At 44.4% G+C, this 14,476-nt stretch overlaps 3 protein-coding genes across 10 annotated transcripts in view; 1 reads left to right on the top strand and 2 right to left on the bottom strand.

The window, feature by feature from the left end:
• Window positions 1-9,850, bottom strand: part of LOC121598450 (DENN domain-containing protein 5B) — a 33,674-nt gene extending 23,824 nt beyond the window's left edge. For 3 of the 6 annotated variants that reach the window (XM_041925331.1, XM_041925327.1, XM_041925333.1), the window contains exons 1-2: window positions 9,367-9,849; window positions 7,427-7,708 (exon numbers count right to left, since the gene is read on the bottom strand). In XM_041925331.1, the coding sequence (XP_041781265.1) occupies window positions 7,427-7,697 (271 nt within the window). In that variant the 5' untranslated portion in view covers window positions 7,698-7,708; window positions 9,367-9,849. Of the gene's footprint in view, window positions 1-7,426; window positions 7,737-9,047; window positions 9,299-9,366 lie in introns of those variants that run through there. The other 3 variants (XM_041925328.1, XM_041925329.1, XM_041925330.1) reach the window with 3 other exon arrangements.
• A 191-nt stretch (window positions 9,851-10,041) lies between these two features.
• LOC121598451 (glycerol-3-phosphate phosphatase-like) lies at window positions 10,042-11,539 on the top strand. The gene is made up of 3 exons (XM_041925334.1): window positions 10,042-10,286; window positions 10,356-10,632; window positions 10,703-11,539. The coding sequence occupies exons 1-3, from the start codon at window positions 10,267-10,269 to the stop codon at window positions 11,363-11,365; spliced, it is 960 nt and encodes a 319-aa protein (XP_041781268.1). The 5' UTR covers window positions 10,042-10,266; the 3' UTR covers window positions 11,366-11,539.
• Window positions 11,540-12,702: 1,163 nt separating this feature from the next.
• Window positions 12,703-14,476, bottom strand: part of LOC121600373 (gamma-aminobutyric acid receptor alpha-like) — a 62,891-nt gene continuing 61,117 nt past the window's right edge. For all 3 annotated transcript variants that reach the window (XM_041928891.1, XM_041928889.1, XM_041928890.1), the window contains exon 9: window positions 12,703-14,439. In XM_041928891.1, the coding sequence (XP_041784825.1) occupies window positions 13,497-14,439 (943 nt within the window). In that variant the 3' untranslated portion in view covers window positions 12,703-13,496. The remainder of the gene's footprint in view (window positions 14,440-14,476) is intronic.

Here is a 14,476-nt window from a genome sequence, read left to right as displayed (position 1 = left end):
GCCAGAGTGAGAGTGAGTGGAATTGCAAAAATGCGTTAAAAGGATTCATGTTGTGCATCATTTTGCTATCAATTCAATGCAATGAAGGCAAGAGTCAGTTAAAGATTCAAATTTGTGTAACCGTTCTTCTATTCTGATTAAAATCACTGACATTAGTGAGAATTCTGAATTACAATTCGAACTAGCTTTTTTAGTTTGAAGTATGACGTTTGACAACGGAACGACCCCAAATCACACATGACAAACATAACATGTTTTTATCATGTACAAATGTAAACAAAGGGCCGTTTTCTGTTTAAAGCCAACAAGCTGAAATTTTCCGCCTGTCAGAGTACCAGTGGAGGTCAATCTTCATCCAGGTTGTGTCCGTTTGACAGCTACTATCCCCCATATTGCATTTCACCATTTGCGGCAAAAAAGATGTTAAATTTCAATTGTTTGATTTTCTCCTTTTTCAGATATGTCAAAATACTCATTTTACATTTTAAAATATCGCATCAAACCGTTTTTTCGTTTTTTTTTTAAATAAACTATTTATGCTTTAGCAAAAAAAATATCACCTTTGAGCCAACCTTGGATCGAGCCTGCGACGATTCAGCGTTTGTTTACATATTTTTCAGGCTGAAAGAATCTGGGCTGATAATCTGACGCTAGTTTTGTGTGTGGTTTAATAGGGAGTTTTGACATGATTTCAGACGCCATCTGTCAAACTCCCTATAAAAAAGCTGGCTAGTATCGTAAAACCCCCCAATGGCAAAGTTGTTGTTGATGCGTCTGTTTCAGGTTAGCTCATATATTAAAATTGAATTAATTTAAACTAAATCTTTGCACATGTATTTAGTTAAAAAAGTATCGACAACTACTACTTTAATATAAAAAAAGGAAAATAACTATTTTAATTGCGTGAACGGAAAAGCCAATCGATTTTCAGGACTATTTTTGCACACAACTGTCAAATTCCAATATAGTAGAACGTAACTGTCAATTACACGTGGAAAATATAATCTATGGTTGATGAGTTTTTTTCACTGACATAGGCTGAAATTCTAATTTAAGACATAAAAACCCCCCAATATAGTTCAAAAATAAAATATTGCAAGAATTCCAAAAACCAGCAATCAAAGACGGCACAAACACGTTCTACCTGGCTACAGGGCAGAAGACCTATACATGACAAATCATGTTGAGTTGACTGTCTGGGACAATTTATCAAAACTTTCCCGTCTTACACACACAAAAACACAGCCACTTTAGCCATCGTAACACTGAACCCAAGATTTTCTCCGCAAAGATTGCACTTGATCGCACAGGAACAAAGCCACGCAAAACCACAATGGTGCTGCTCGCTCTTCTTCCGTCCAAAGAAAGGAAAGGCGGCTCTTGAAACCCCCCCAAGCACCAAACAACGGCCGGGAAAATCGATACTTGGCAACCAGCTTCCTACGTGCAGCATCAGAGTCCGCTCCGCAGTGGCTCCGTCCTTCCGGAGCGTCTGGAAGTTATTTCCCGCCTCCTGTTAGCGGGCACGGTAGCCACGGATGTCGCGCGATTGCCCGGCGCCGTTGGGTCTGCTTTCTTCGCCCACAAACGTCAGTCCGGCATTCGCTCTAATCCGGACTAACGACAGTCGACGGTTAACCATTCTTTCGCCCCATCCTTGGGGGAAAGAGCCCGATGTCTAATAAGCGTCTATTTATGGCATGGTTTTGTGCTTCTGATGAGTGGAGAGAAGATGACTATTTTATTTTTCATTTTTATGTTTACTTATAAATGTGCACTCATAAGCATTTGTGACGTAGTTATACTCATTCCGATTTGCGGCAAACATCATGAAATGTGTGTTGGTTTTATGATAATACGAAGAGGTGAATTTATCAAGCCATCCAATTCTAATGCTTCTGCCAAGCTAACGATGAACCGAGCCTATGATTGTTCGTTGCTGATTAAACATCATTACTGTCTGCAGAAAGTATAACACTATAAAACATGTCCAACCAACGAGTGGAATGATTATCGGTCGTAGTTGCTTGCAATTGCACGATTGTGTCACAAATAAATGTGACAGGTTCGTGTCCCGGTACCCGTCGCTTTATGTCTGCATTATTTACGTCAAAATATGTCCATCAACGGCTGATGCATGATTGTGTCATTCGCTGGCTTTCCCTTAACGCCCTCAATCCTTTCGGCAACGATAATAACGACCCCGCTGGGAGGGAGCTTTCTGCTATCGATACAACATTTATGTCACATCAGTTCAAGTGACTCATCACTGCCCAATCTATGGACCGCGGTTGTCGTGTGCCGTTGATTTCACTTTTTGGGCGAAAGCGCGATAAAACTGTTTGTTAAGAGCATAGGATTGACTTGATAGCGATTTTTTATTCGAATCAGATTGATATGATACAGGGGTTTTCAAGGGTTCTTATAGCAGTGGGACACTTCTTTGACTCTTTCTTATTGGAAGTGAACTTCATTTGTTTGAATTGGACTCTATGGCATCCTTTTTGGACAGCGTCGTTGAGAATTCCTATTGCATTTGTCCAACTAGGGTGCTATAGAGTCCAATTCCCATTACATTTAGTTCATTTCACGTAACAAAGAGTCAATAAGGTGTCCCACAGCTATGAGAACTCCTGGAAAACCCTATAAACTGATATTTTTGATTGTTGTTTCTATATTTTAACTATATTTTTTACATATTTTGTATCAATCTTCTATACTCCACCGACCAGAAAAAGTTACAACACAAACATTTCCCCATACAGCGTACATATTTTAAATGCTGTTGCAAATGCTGCGCACGATGCTGCTCTTAAATGGCAAGTTAGTTTGTTTTGTGTTGGTGGTGGGAGACGGCGTGGCACAAGTGTCAGCCCGCGGTTAGCATAACTGTAAACGGTTGTGTCTTCTAACGTGTGCAAAGATGCCGCCTGCCCAGCGACTGGGGTGGGCAACGACATTCAGCCAACCGTGGCAAATGCCAACCACCGACACAGTGGCAAGCCCTTCGGCGATGGCAGCTGCAACAGTAGATTTTGCGTTTGTTGACGTTGCGCTTGCTTGCAAAATGAAAATAGTAGAAAGAAGAAAAAAAACGAAACATTGACGGGCGGACGAGTTGTGTCTACCTTTTTTTGCACCGTCTACCGCCCTTTTTGTGTAAACTCTCTGTATAGATAGTCTCTTATCAACCAACTCTTTATGGTTCACCTACACTGACTAGCAAGTGTAGTGCAGAAGAGCGCACTAAATTGGAGTGATTTAATAGAAATTAAAAGAAATAAATGAAATGAGTTGATATTACTTACATTTCATTTCGTACATAAGCAATTGATGCATCTGTGAAACGCTATTATGAAAGCAGCTTCTATTTTCTTTTATTTCAAGCATCTTTTCAGTAGTAGTAGTGAATGAAAATGCTTCTCTTTGCTTTTTCTGATACATAGGGAGAATTCTTTTAATTGAGCCGAATATGCATAATATAATTATACTGCACTATTTTAAATGAAATCAGCATTCATGAGATTTGCGGTGAACTATGTGGCAACAAAGAGCGAGTAAACAATGCATAATTACCTTAAAAAATAACGTAAAAATGAAATTTTAAATGGAAATTCAAATACAGGTTTAATTTTAAAAGACCTTATCAATTCATTGATTTTCATCATTTTTTTACTGACAAGCTTTTTAACTTGATTTCGCAAGCGTAGCAAGGTTTAACGCAACTGCAGTATATGACAGGACAAGCGCATCAGTTGATTTCGGAACGTCATCATGTATCATGCTGACAACCTTCGTACTTGATGTTAGTGATGAGAAAAATGAATCTCAGAAGGGATTCGAACCTTCGGATCCCAATCCTGGATGGGATTCGAATCTTTGAAACGAATCTCAAACGAATCCCAATCCCAATCGATTCGCAGACCTAATCAGAATCTCAATCGAAACCCAACCCCTTTCGAATCGCAATTCTAATCCCAATCAGAATCCAAATTGAATCCCAATCCGAATCGCAATCCCAATCGCAATCATCTTCAAATATCAAAATTTCTGCTTAAAATTTATCTGTAGCCATTTTATGATATTTTCTCTCCAACATTCTTGAACTATCACGCAAAACGGGCGAATACATGCGCCAACTTAACACACCTACTGTTTTATAGCTTCGTTCCGTCGAATCAAATTTTACTTACATCCGAAAAGGGGCATAAAAGCAATGGATATATTGAGAACAGTGGAAGGGAAGTTTAATTTCTTCCCACACATAACGCATGATTTTTTTTTTTTAAGACTTATTGTACCGATGGCCTGTCGTACACATCTTGCAGCTAAACCTTGCGCTGTGACCAACGGCACTATTTCAGCATCTCTCACGAGTTCAACGAACACGACGAAAACAGACACACACACACACACACATACAAACCATACGGTATTATTATGTACGACCGTCGCAAGCAATTGAAAAATTAGCTTCAAACTTGAAGGCATCCGCGCGAGATGGGACCGACCGACAGTTAACTCCTTACCATGTGCGCCATGTATGGGAAGGGGGGAGAGGGGGGGAGGGGTGGTTGCGACGGGTGCCACATTCTTGAGGTCATTTGTCTGTTCACTTGCCCTCACACACCAGGCTGTTGGTCAATAGGTGCGCCGTGTTTTCCCACCACCATTAAGGTGCTGCTGCAAGTGTTTGTTTTCTTTTTTTTCTTACCGTGTTTTTTTTTTTCTATCTCAACCCATCCGTCTAAGGTGCGATTCTTGCGAGTACGTCAGCAGAATTTGGTATGCTAAGCACCCACTTTAGGCGACGATTTGCTCACACACATTGCAGTGTGTGATAGAACGTGTTGGAAATAGAGACAGACAAATAGTTGCACACAATTGCAAATGGAGTTATTAAGAAACAATTAAGTAAATCATAATTTAGTATCAAATAACACCATTGGTAACGCTTAATTTGTTCAAAATCAAGTACGGCTCTAACATACATCGTATCGAGCATGTTATTAGCTCATTTCTGTTCCGTTTCCGATAAGAAATATTCAAAACAATAACAACCTTGCGGCACCGGCGCACCGCACGCGCAACACGTGTACCAAACCGTACCGGAAGCTCGTGAGCAGTGATAGGAAAATTAGTTGTAAAAAAGTTTGCTAAACCACTGCAGACACCAATGCCAGTGCGACAATGTAATGAACATTTTTTTGTTGCTACTACTATCACACTCGATAGCCTCGAAAACACGGGCGACGGAGAAAAAAAGCGACGCATTAGCATTTTAATGTAGCCCGATGGGTCATCGTCATCGGCTTCAAATATTGCTTCAAGTACATTGGGCTTTGTGAAACTCGATCGAGCCTAGCGTGTGCATCGTAAGACGAGCACAAAGGCACTGTGTACATTTAGCTCAATTGAGTTCGTTTGTGTGGTAAGTTTCCTGCTGCTACTTCAACTGACCAAGTGTTACCAAAGTACGACTGACCGCTGCCGCACGTCGAAAAGGAAGTTTGTTCTTCATAGACATCGCATGTGCATCACGCTATGGCTGGATCTTTACGCTTCCTGCCTACAAACGTCTGTCGCATACGGGCGAGCAATGGTGCTGCTACATCAATTTATATTAATTGACAACAATTGATATCGTCCGGGCAATGGTGCGTTAGGAGGGCGCGTTACTACTATCCAGCCGAGCGGTTGCCCAAAAAGAGACGTAAAATAATCAAATAAAGTATAGAGAAGACCAGTCCGAAGGTTAAAATGTTCGCTGCTTGTTTTCGAGCGATTGTTTTTAGTTCCAGTGGCGCTAATACACTTTGTTAGGAATGCGCCCGATACATTTGTCAAAATATAGCTCAGAGAAAGAAAAAAAAAAGACAAGTTGGAGACGATGAATTGTTTTTTGGTACTATTGAGGATAAGAATCAGCAATTGTTCTTTAAATTTAGCTTCTCTCTAGATAGGAATCTGATATTGGACCGCTTTCCGTTTTAAGTTCGTAGGCTGATATTTCAGCCTATAAGCTGTTTGCATTATATAGCAGTTTTCGAGCAGCAATCAAAGTGGGTATAATATACAGGTGGGCTTATCCCAAGGTGTATGGATTTAGAAGGCTGATTTTTATCGCTTCTACTTCTGAATGATGATTTTAAGAGTGTTTTCAGTATTCGTCAAGCCTCCGGAAAGCTCGTTGGAACAAAAGTTTTCACTCGTTCTGTCAAAAAGTGATGTTCAAAATTGGTTAAAAAAAAATGCTATGAGACCACTTGGACTACATACACTTTGATTCCAGATTCCACCACCTGATCTCTTTAATCCACCTTGGGATAAATGTAAACAACACCGTGTTTTCGATCAGGTACTCGAATCTAATTCTAGCTTTGAGGCTGACATAATCTAGGCTGAAAATCGCTGGCTAGTGTTGTGTGTGTGTATGGAGTGTTGACATGATTTCAGCCGCCAACTGTCAAACTCCATGTAAAAAAAGCGGACAAGTATCGTAAAAGGCCCCATTCTCTTTCAACGATTAAACGTTCCAAATGTATTGAAGTAACTTCAGATGCAGTAAAGTTGTTAAAAAAAACATCTAAGTCTTGACATTGATGGCATTTGAATGGATGGGACAAAGTAAACAGACAGTGAGCTGTTGTCATACGAGTAAGAGTGTTTAATGTAAATTCTACTACTTGATCTTTTGAAAGTAAAATGTATGATCTTTAGTGTTTCCAACTGCCAATACATACAATCATTCTCCTTATAGAAACCATGGTAAGACCATGGGATGGTATTTATGGCATAATGTGTGATACATTAGGAGACCATTAGGATTTATATTAGGAATCTAAGAAAACATTTCATCGTTTTTTGTTTTGCTCTGATATGCTTCCAATACGTATAAAATCAGAAAAATTCTCAAAAATAGCCATGAAGATAAATCCGCACTCTAAAGTTAGTTTATGATATTTTTAACGAAAGATTCAGTAACATTGAGTTGTATTGACGAATTACCATTATCACAACAACAAGAATCAAGTACAACCAATTGGGAGCTTCATTGATTGAAAAGGCTGCAATCAAGCTACTGCAATGACGCATTAGTTCGAGTTAGACACGTGATGAGCATCAAACCGGACAATCTAGTGATTCGTTTTAAACTTATCTGAGAAGGTCCTCGCAAAAAAAGATAAAATGCAATGACAGATGAATGGAAAGAAGAGAAAAACATTACTAAATAATTCGAAAATCGAGAAATGAATGTCAGTTATTGGGCACAAAGTCTATATAAAAAAAGGTAATTAAGGTCGTAGGATTTTGAGTAGAATTACCTTATCATAATAATCTAAGGGGATAGAAACTATCTAAACGTGTTTTTGACACGTAAAATTCTTTAAAAATGATCTTGTATTATAAATCGTTTGAATCTTACCTGCAAAAAGGTCCGGCTCCAGCCCGGAATCCAGATCCAGCCCGCAGATGACGAAGTAATCCGCAAAGCGTGTGAACTGCTGCTGCACACTGTCGTTCTGCCCGACCCGTGGCCCACCCCCGCCGGGGCCGGGAGATTCGGTCCGATTGCGGGCCGCTTCCGTCGACGACGTACCGCCATTATTCGTTCCGGCGTCGGCTGTAACATTACGGCCACCGCCACCACTAACACTGTCAGCCATCCCGTGTTGGCCGTTCGATTTATCACTCATTCTGTGCGGTGCTGTAACCAGACACGCCGAAAAAAGAAACTTTAGCGGAAAGAAAGGTGGTGGCAAACGTTGGAATTTGTGTTGGAAAGGCAGAAGCGAAGAAGAGGACGACAATGAAGGCAAGAAACGATTATGAGCTTTTGGGGTGTTTTGTTGTTAGGTCCCCTCGTGGATGAATCATAACATAATCACACGCACACACGCACATAAACGACGGCAACGGGTATGTTTTCACTTCAAACTGATACCAACATGAAGGCAAAAACTGCAAAAAATGGCTCTTCAACGCCTCCTTGGCAACATTTTTGGCATAATCGTTTTTTTCTTCCTTTTCGCCAATCGTGACAATCTTCTCTGTGGCGTGCTTCTCTTCTCTCCCTGTTTCCTGTTATGAGGGGGGGGGGGGGGGTAATGCGTGAACTGCAACGCTGACGTCGCGTTAGACGGATCGCTCGCGACTGTTGGTAAACACAGCGTGGTGTGTGTTCATAAATAAAACAAAAAAAGAAGCATACAACGAAGCGAAGCGCGTTTCGGAACAAAAATAACAACCTAATGCTCGACCGGTTCTAAGCGAACCACGCACACAGTCGGAAAGAACGTATACAAAGTTGACCTTCCTGCCCGTTCAACCGAAAACAGATCATGCCCTTGAAGGGGTCTCTCATCTTCTATCCCCCTTTAAATACCCCCACATGGTTACCCTTCGTCCTCCCCCTACCCACCAAACCAACTGCACACGTTTGGCTTGATAATTGTACGCAAGCAGTGGCCACTTGAAGGCACAATTGGCGATGGCTACCGCTTTGGCCAAACGGTTACCGTTTACACGACGTGCACGTGCAACCCAGCTTGCTAAAGGATAATGTGATAAGCGAATGACGAACTTTTGCGCCATTGCCACTGTGCCACTGTGTGTACCGTGTGTGTGTGTGGTGTGGCTGCCTGCTCAATATAGAATTGTTTACGTGAACGGATGGTGAGGCGCAATCGAGCGTTCGAGAGGGCGCGCGCGCGCACAACTGTTTACAACCGTGCACAGGACACTTGGCTCGTGGCCCCAAACTTGCCAGCGGTTGAAGGATAAAAGCTGTGGGGTGGAAGGAACGAAGCAGGCGAACAGGAAAGAGTGGCGCAACGTAGCTTTCACCCGTGTTTGCGTGCGTTTGGCTGGGTTGGGTTGGTTGTGCACAAAAATGCGGGGAGGGGGAAGTGAAAGGTCGCGACCACCATCCACTACCACTACTGCCTCCTTGTGAATGCGTAATCTTCTCCTTCTCATGCCCAGATCGAAAACGAAGTACGGAAAACAATGATGATTTTAAATATCTTCTTGCCCTGCACACATACACACACACACACAGTGATGGGAACGAATTGATTCTACGCCGCTTTCTAACGATCTTCTTGCTTCTTGCTACTAGCACAGCATCATCTTCTTCGAGGGTTTTGCTTGGCCTTCACCCTTGGACGTCGCCTGAGAGCAAGGGACGAACGAGCGAGAGAGAGAGAGAGTGAGCGAGAGAAAACGAAATGGGGGAGATGGGACCAAGCGAGAGCAAAATCCCAATCACATCAGCGCACACACACTAACACAAGCGTTTGCACACATTCTGTTGGGGAATATTTTACAACACTTTTTTTTAATATCTTCTCGAACTTCACTTACTTTTCTTTACACTTTTGCTGGTAAGCGGACGAGATTTACATAAACACACACACACTCACACTACAATTAAGCCCTTAAACACTATGCAATGGGGAGAATTATTTTTTTCTTTTTTTTTCACACACTTATGAGCCTTTTGCTTTCTCGTAGTAGCTGGCGCTCTGAAGGGGGGCAGCAGCAGTAAATCACGGCACCAGGCACGGGGATGCTTCTTCCTGTGGCACATCCATTTTTGTTAACACCCTTCCGCAACAACAATCACATTCCGAGCTGCATTCTAGCACAAAAGCACTTCTTTTTTTTTTTTTTCTTCAGATACGACGCGATTACGTTTCTGCACTGTGTGGAATTGGAGGAGCTGCTGCTGCTGCTGCTGCTCCAGCAGAGAGTGTGTGAACCTTCCACGACGTAGCACGACGACGCACGCACAGCCAGCGACCTACACTGCTCGCGTTGAAAGACAAAGGAAAACAAACGGAAAAAATAAATACACAGCCCCGTCCGCGGTGCTGCGCTGCTCTTTGACAGATCGCGGTCGGCAGGAGCGCGCGTTTATAGCGTGCGGTTCAGTGCTGGTAAGAAGGAACGGTGCGATGCCTTTTCGTAGCGTTGGTTGAAGGTGGGTACGAAAGGCAAGGAATGTTTCTGTTTTGTTTGCAAACATATTACCAAAAAGTACCAGAACACTTTAAGCAGACTTTTAAATTCATTCTTTATCTTTTAAAGTAATTAAAAAGACGAATTTTAAATTCAAACTTGCACACTGCCGCCGTTTGTTGACAATTCGCGCTTGACATTGGGCAATGTCAGATGGGTTGCACAAATTAAATTCCCCTCCTCGTCGACGACGACGGGTCAGCCAAGCCCGGACGAACTAAACAATCGCTTTCTGTGTGTTTTATGTCCTTTGTAACCCGATCGTAAGTATCCATCTGCCTGGAAGTGTGTTTACCCTACCCGTTTATTCATACAGTATTTCCCCCCGCTAGCTTCCATCGGCTGTCCAGAATGTCGAAATACAGTGGCCAAAACCTTGGCTCGCTTTCGCCGGCCGAGATCAAGCAGTGGCTCGATTCGTTCGACACGGTGCTAACGGACTGCGACGGGGTGATCTGGGTGGACAACAACCCGCTGCCCGGGGCGCCCGAGGTGATAAATCGTTTCATCGCGAACGGCAAGAAGCTGTTCTTTGTGACGAACAACTCGACGAAAACGCGCCCGGAATTTGTGGAGAAAGCGGTCAAGCTTGGCTTTAACGTGACTATCGTAAGTGTAAACCGGTGCGACAAATGGGTTGGAAAATGTAATACATTGTTTTTTTTTTTGCTTTTTTAAGGACAACATCATATCGACTGCGTACCTGGCGGCCCAGTACCTGAAGAGTGTGGGCTTCTCCAAGACCGTGTATACGATCGGTTCGACGGGCATCACCAAGGAGCTGGACGCCGTTGGCATACGGCACATCGGCATCGGGCCGGACACGATCCAGGGCAGTCTGGCGGACACTGTTGCCAGCTTTGTGCCCGATCCGGACGTTGGAGCCGTGATCGTTGGGTTCGATGAGCATTTTAGCTTCGTCAAGATGATGAAAGCGGCCTCGTATCTGAACAATCCGGACGTTATATTCATTGGCACGAACACGGACGAGCGGTTCCCGATGCCGGACCGCGTTATACCCGGCACGGGCAGTATCGTGCGGGCGATGGTGACCTGCTCCGAGCGGGAACCGATCGTGATGGGCAAACCGAATCCACACATTTGCGAGATCATCCGCCGGGAGTACGATGTGGATCCGGCCCGTACGCTCATGATTGGCGATCGGTGCAATACGGACATTTTGCTGGGGAAGAATTGTGGCTTCCAGACGCTGCTGGTCGAAACGGGTATACACAAGGCGGAGGATATAGCAAAGTACGGACAGTCGGAGGATCCGGCGGTGAGGGCACTGGTGCCGGATGTGTATCTACCTAAGCTGGGTGACTTACTGCCGTATCTGTGATGAGGGGAGATGGCTAAGAGGTGCTTGTAGGTGTTGTAAGCTTGTTTTAGCATGAGATGGTGCGAAGGTGTAACCGTTGTTTTAAACAATTGGTTTGCGAGAGTGTTGAAAAAAATACCTCAATAAATGTGCGCTTTTTGCAAAATGGGTGAAAATATAATCGCCCATAAATTATCACATTGTTACAAAAGCTTTTAAAAATATCGTTAAAACAAATTATTTTAAATGTCTGTTTAAAATCCCTCTTATCGCCCTTGTCACGTGCTTTCTTGCGTAAGAAAATTCTATTTTCGAGCCGACAATTTCGGACCACTTCAAACTAGTGGTGGGAGCTCGGAATCGGACCTACCCGATTCCGATTCCGTGTTTAGAATCAATTCCGAAGTCGATTCCGATTGCGAAGTCGATTCCGGTGCCGATTTCTGATTCATAAAACGATTCCAATTCTGGAGCCGATTCCGGAGATGACTCCGAAAGCCGAATCGATCGGGGAATCGCAATTTGCTCCGGTAACGGAATCAGAATTGACTCTAGAATTGGAATTAGATCTGAAATGAGAATAAGTTCTGGAACTGAAATAAGAAGTATCAGAAGCGAAATCAGTCTGAGAATCTCCATGAGAATGGTTCATTTACAAGTAAATTTTGATTCTTTTCGACTACTATTACGTATCATCATTGGACCCAAATGCCTATTCGAATGGAGATGCCAAAACAGACTCCGATTTCGAAGCTGATTCTGATTTCGGAGCCAATTTAGATTCTTGTACAGATTTCGATTCGAGAACCAATTTCAGAGCCGATTCCAGAACCAATTCCGAATCCAATTCCGGATCCAATGCCGAAGCCGATTCTGGATCCAATTCCGAAGCCAATTCCGATTCTGGCGCTGAATCCGGAACCAATTTCGATGTCGATTCCGGATCCAATTCCGAAGCCGATTCCGAATCCAATTCCAAAGCCAATTCCGAATCCAATTCCGTAGCCGATTCCGAATCCAATTCCGAAGCCGATTCCACTTCCAGGGCCTATTTTGGAACCAAGTCCGAAGCTGATTCCAGAACCAAAGCCGAAGCTGATTCCGGATCCAATTTCGGAGCCGATTTCGGAACCAATTCCGAAGCCGATTCCGATTCTGGCACCGATTCCAGAACCAATTCCAAAGTCGATTCCGGAACTAATTCCGAAGCCGATTCCGGATCCAATTCCGGAGCCGATTTTGGAACCAATTCCAAAGCCGATCCCGGAATCGATTCCACAAAACTTCGGAGCTGGCCGTAATCGATTCCGATGAAAACTTCATTTTTCATCACTACTTCAAACGCCTGCACAAACGCACACTATTGAACACTATTGGTTTTATTTTCACTACTGCCGACACACATCCAACATCGTTTTTTGTTTTGTTTGGTTTTACTATGGCAATTTGTTAAACTTGCTTTTTAAATCTCTGCTAGTGGTAACGGTTTTCTGTTTTATCCCATCCCCGCCCCTTACTTTGCTATCAACCTGACCGTCCGTACCTGCGGCACACGCGTCGGCTTTGTTTGTGGAACGAATTGGCATTCGTCAATCGTCAAAATTGACCAGAAGCTCCTCCTGTCCCGATTGCGTTGCTGTGCGGGTTCTACATCCTACGCTTGGCCTTGTGCCTATTTCCTTCAAATATCTCCAACATTTGTTTAATCAATTCTTCTTTCCTTTTTTAGTAAGCGCATCTGGTCCCAACGCGTATTTTTAACTGAAAATATTTGTTCAATGGTTGGTGTGTTGCTTTCTTTCTTTACTTTCTTTTCTACCTTTTCATCTAATGGTTCTAATTTCTTTTGTTACTTCTAGTAGCATCTTTGATAGCGTTTTTTTTTCTTGGTTTTGTTTCGGGCCCAACAGGTTTTGTTCTCTACTTCCGCGTTTCTCCCCAAAATTGGCACATTTAGTTTTAGCAATTTAAATTTAATTTCACTACACTACACAACGGAATTTTCGGTTTCGTGGCTTAAACTTAGAAACAATTTCTGTTATTGCTACTACATTTTTTTTGTTGCTCAATATCCCTTCGCTTCCTTGCGGCTTTCTTTCGTGTGGAGGGCACAGATCATCAATCATCAATCAAAGCTTCCTGCGGGCCCTTCCTATCCGACCTTCGGTTGCTGGGGTAGTCGCTCGCTCCGCGACAGATACAGATACCAGTAGAACACATTGATGGCCAGGAACAGCAGTGGGAAGAAGATGCGCGAGGCACGATCGATCTTCGAGACCGAGTTGAACCGTGGTGCTCGTTTCCTGCGTCGGCGCGTCCGGTGCCCATTGGTGCCGTGCGTTTCCGACGCCGTCAGTGGCGCATTGATGGTGAGATGGTGCTGCTGCACCCCGCCGTGCGTGGACCCAGCTGCTCCCGACCGTCTTCGATGGTGGCCGCCCAGCGCGGACGTCGTCGGCGGGGACGCGAACGAGGACGAGGTAGTGGCCGGCTCGATGGGCGCTCCATACGCACCGGCGCGCTCCACGGTGGAGGTGCTGGCGTGTGGGTCGCTGGTCGTCGAGTCCTCCACGCCACAGGAACCGCCCCCGCCGAAGCAGGACACATCGGTCCAGGACGTTTTGGGCGTCTTCCGCATCGGCGTCAGCGGGAAGGAACACACGGACAGTGGTATGACCTCGATGATGCGGGAGTCCGTCGCACCGCTGCCCTGAGCACCGCTGATCGAGGTAATGGTGGAGCAGCGCTTGCCTTCGCACCGGCCCGGCGTGCCCGCGCGGCCCGTAATGTTGATGGAGTGATGATGCTGGGCGGCTCGGGACGAACCGGGACCGTTGCGATCGGGCGCCTCCCGGTCACTGTCGTCTTCGTCCGAGCTGGACGTTAGCTCGTCCACGCTAAAGTAACACTCGCCCGAGCCGTACTTGGTGAAGTAGTGCACGATCGCGAACTGGATGATCGTGGCGAAGATGAAGCCGAATGAAAGGAACACGAAAAAGTCCAGCGCGGTCGGGTAGGGCACCTTGGGCAGGTCGGTGCGCGCCTCCAGACCCAGGAACGTCATCGTCAGTACGGTGGTGATGCCGAGCGAAACCCTAAAAGCAGAAGAGAGAGAGATGTGTCCTGAATCCC

This window comes from Anopheles merus, chromosome 3L (assembly GCF_017562075.2).
Source record: "Anopheles merus strain MAF chromosome 3L, AmerM5.1, whole genome shotgun sequence".
NCBI classification, from domain to species: Eukaryota; Metazoa; Arthropoda; class Insecta; order Diptera; family Culicidae; genus Anopheles; species Anopheles merus.
This window is presented reverse-complemented; position numbering and strand designations above follow the sequence as displayed.

What these genes read in the sequence shown, in the direction of transcription:
- LOC121598451 (XM_041925334.1), top strand. Translation starts at nt 10,267, where the DNA reads ATGTCCTTTGTAACCCGATC. An exon ending in ATGTCCTTTGTAACCCGATC is followed by an intron (nt 10,287 to 10,355) that starts GTAAGTATCCAT and finishes TCCCCCCGCTAG; the next exon opens with CTTCCATCGGCTGTCCAGAA. An exon ending in TTGGCTTTAACGTGACTATC is followed by an intron (nt 10,633 to 10,702) that starts GTAAGTGTAAAC and finishes TGCTTTTTTAAG; the next exon opens with GACAACATCATATCGACTGC.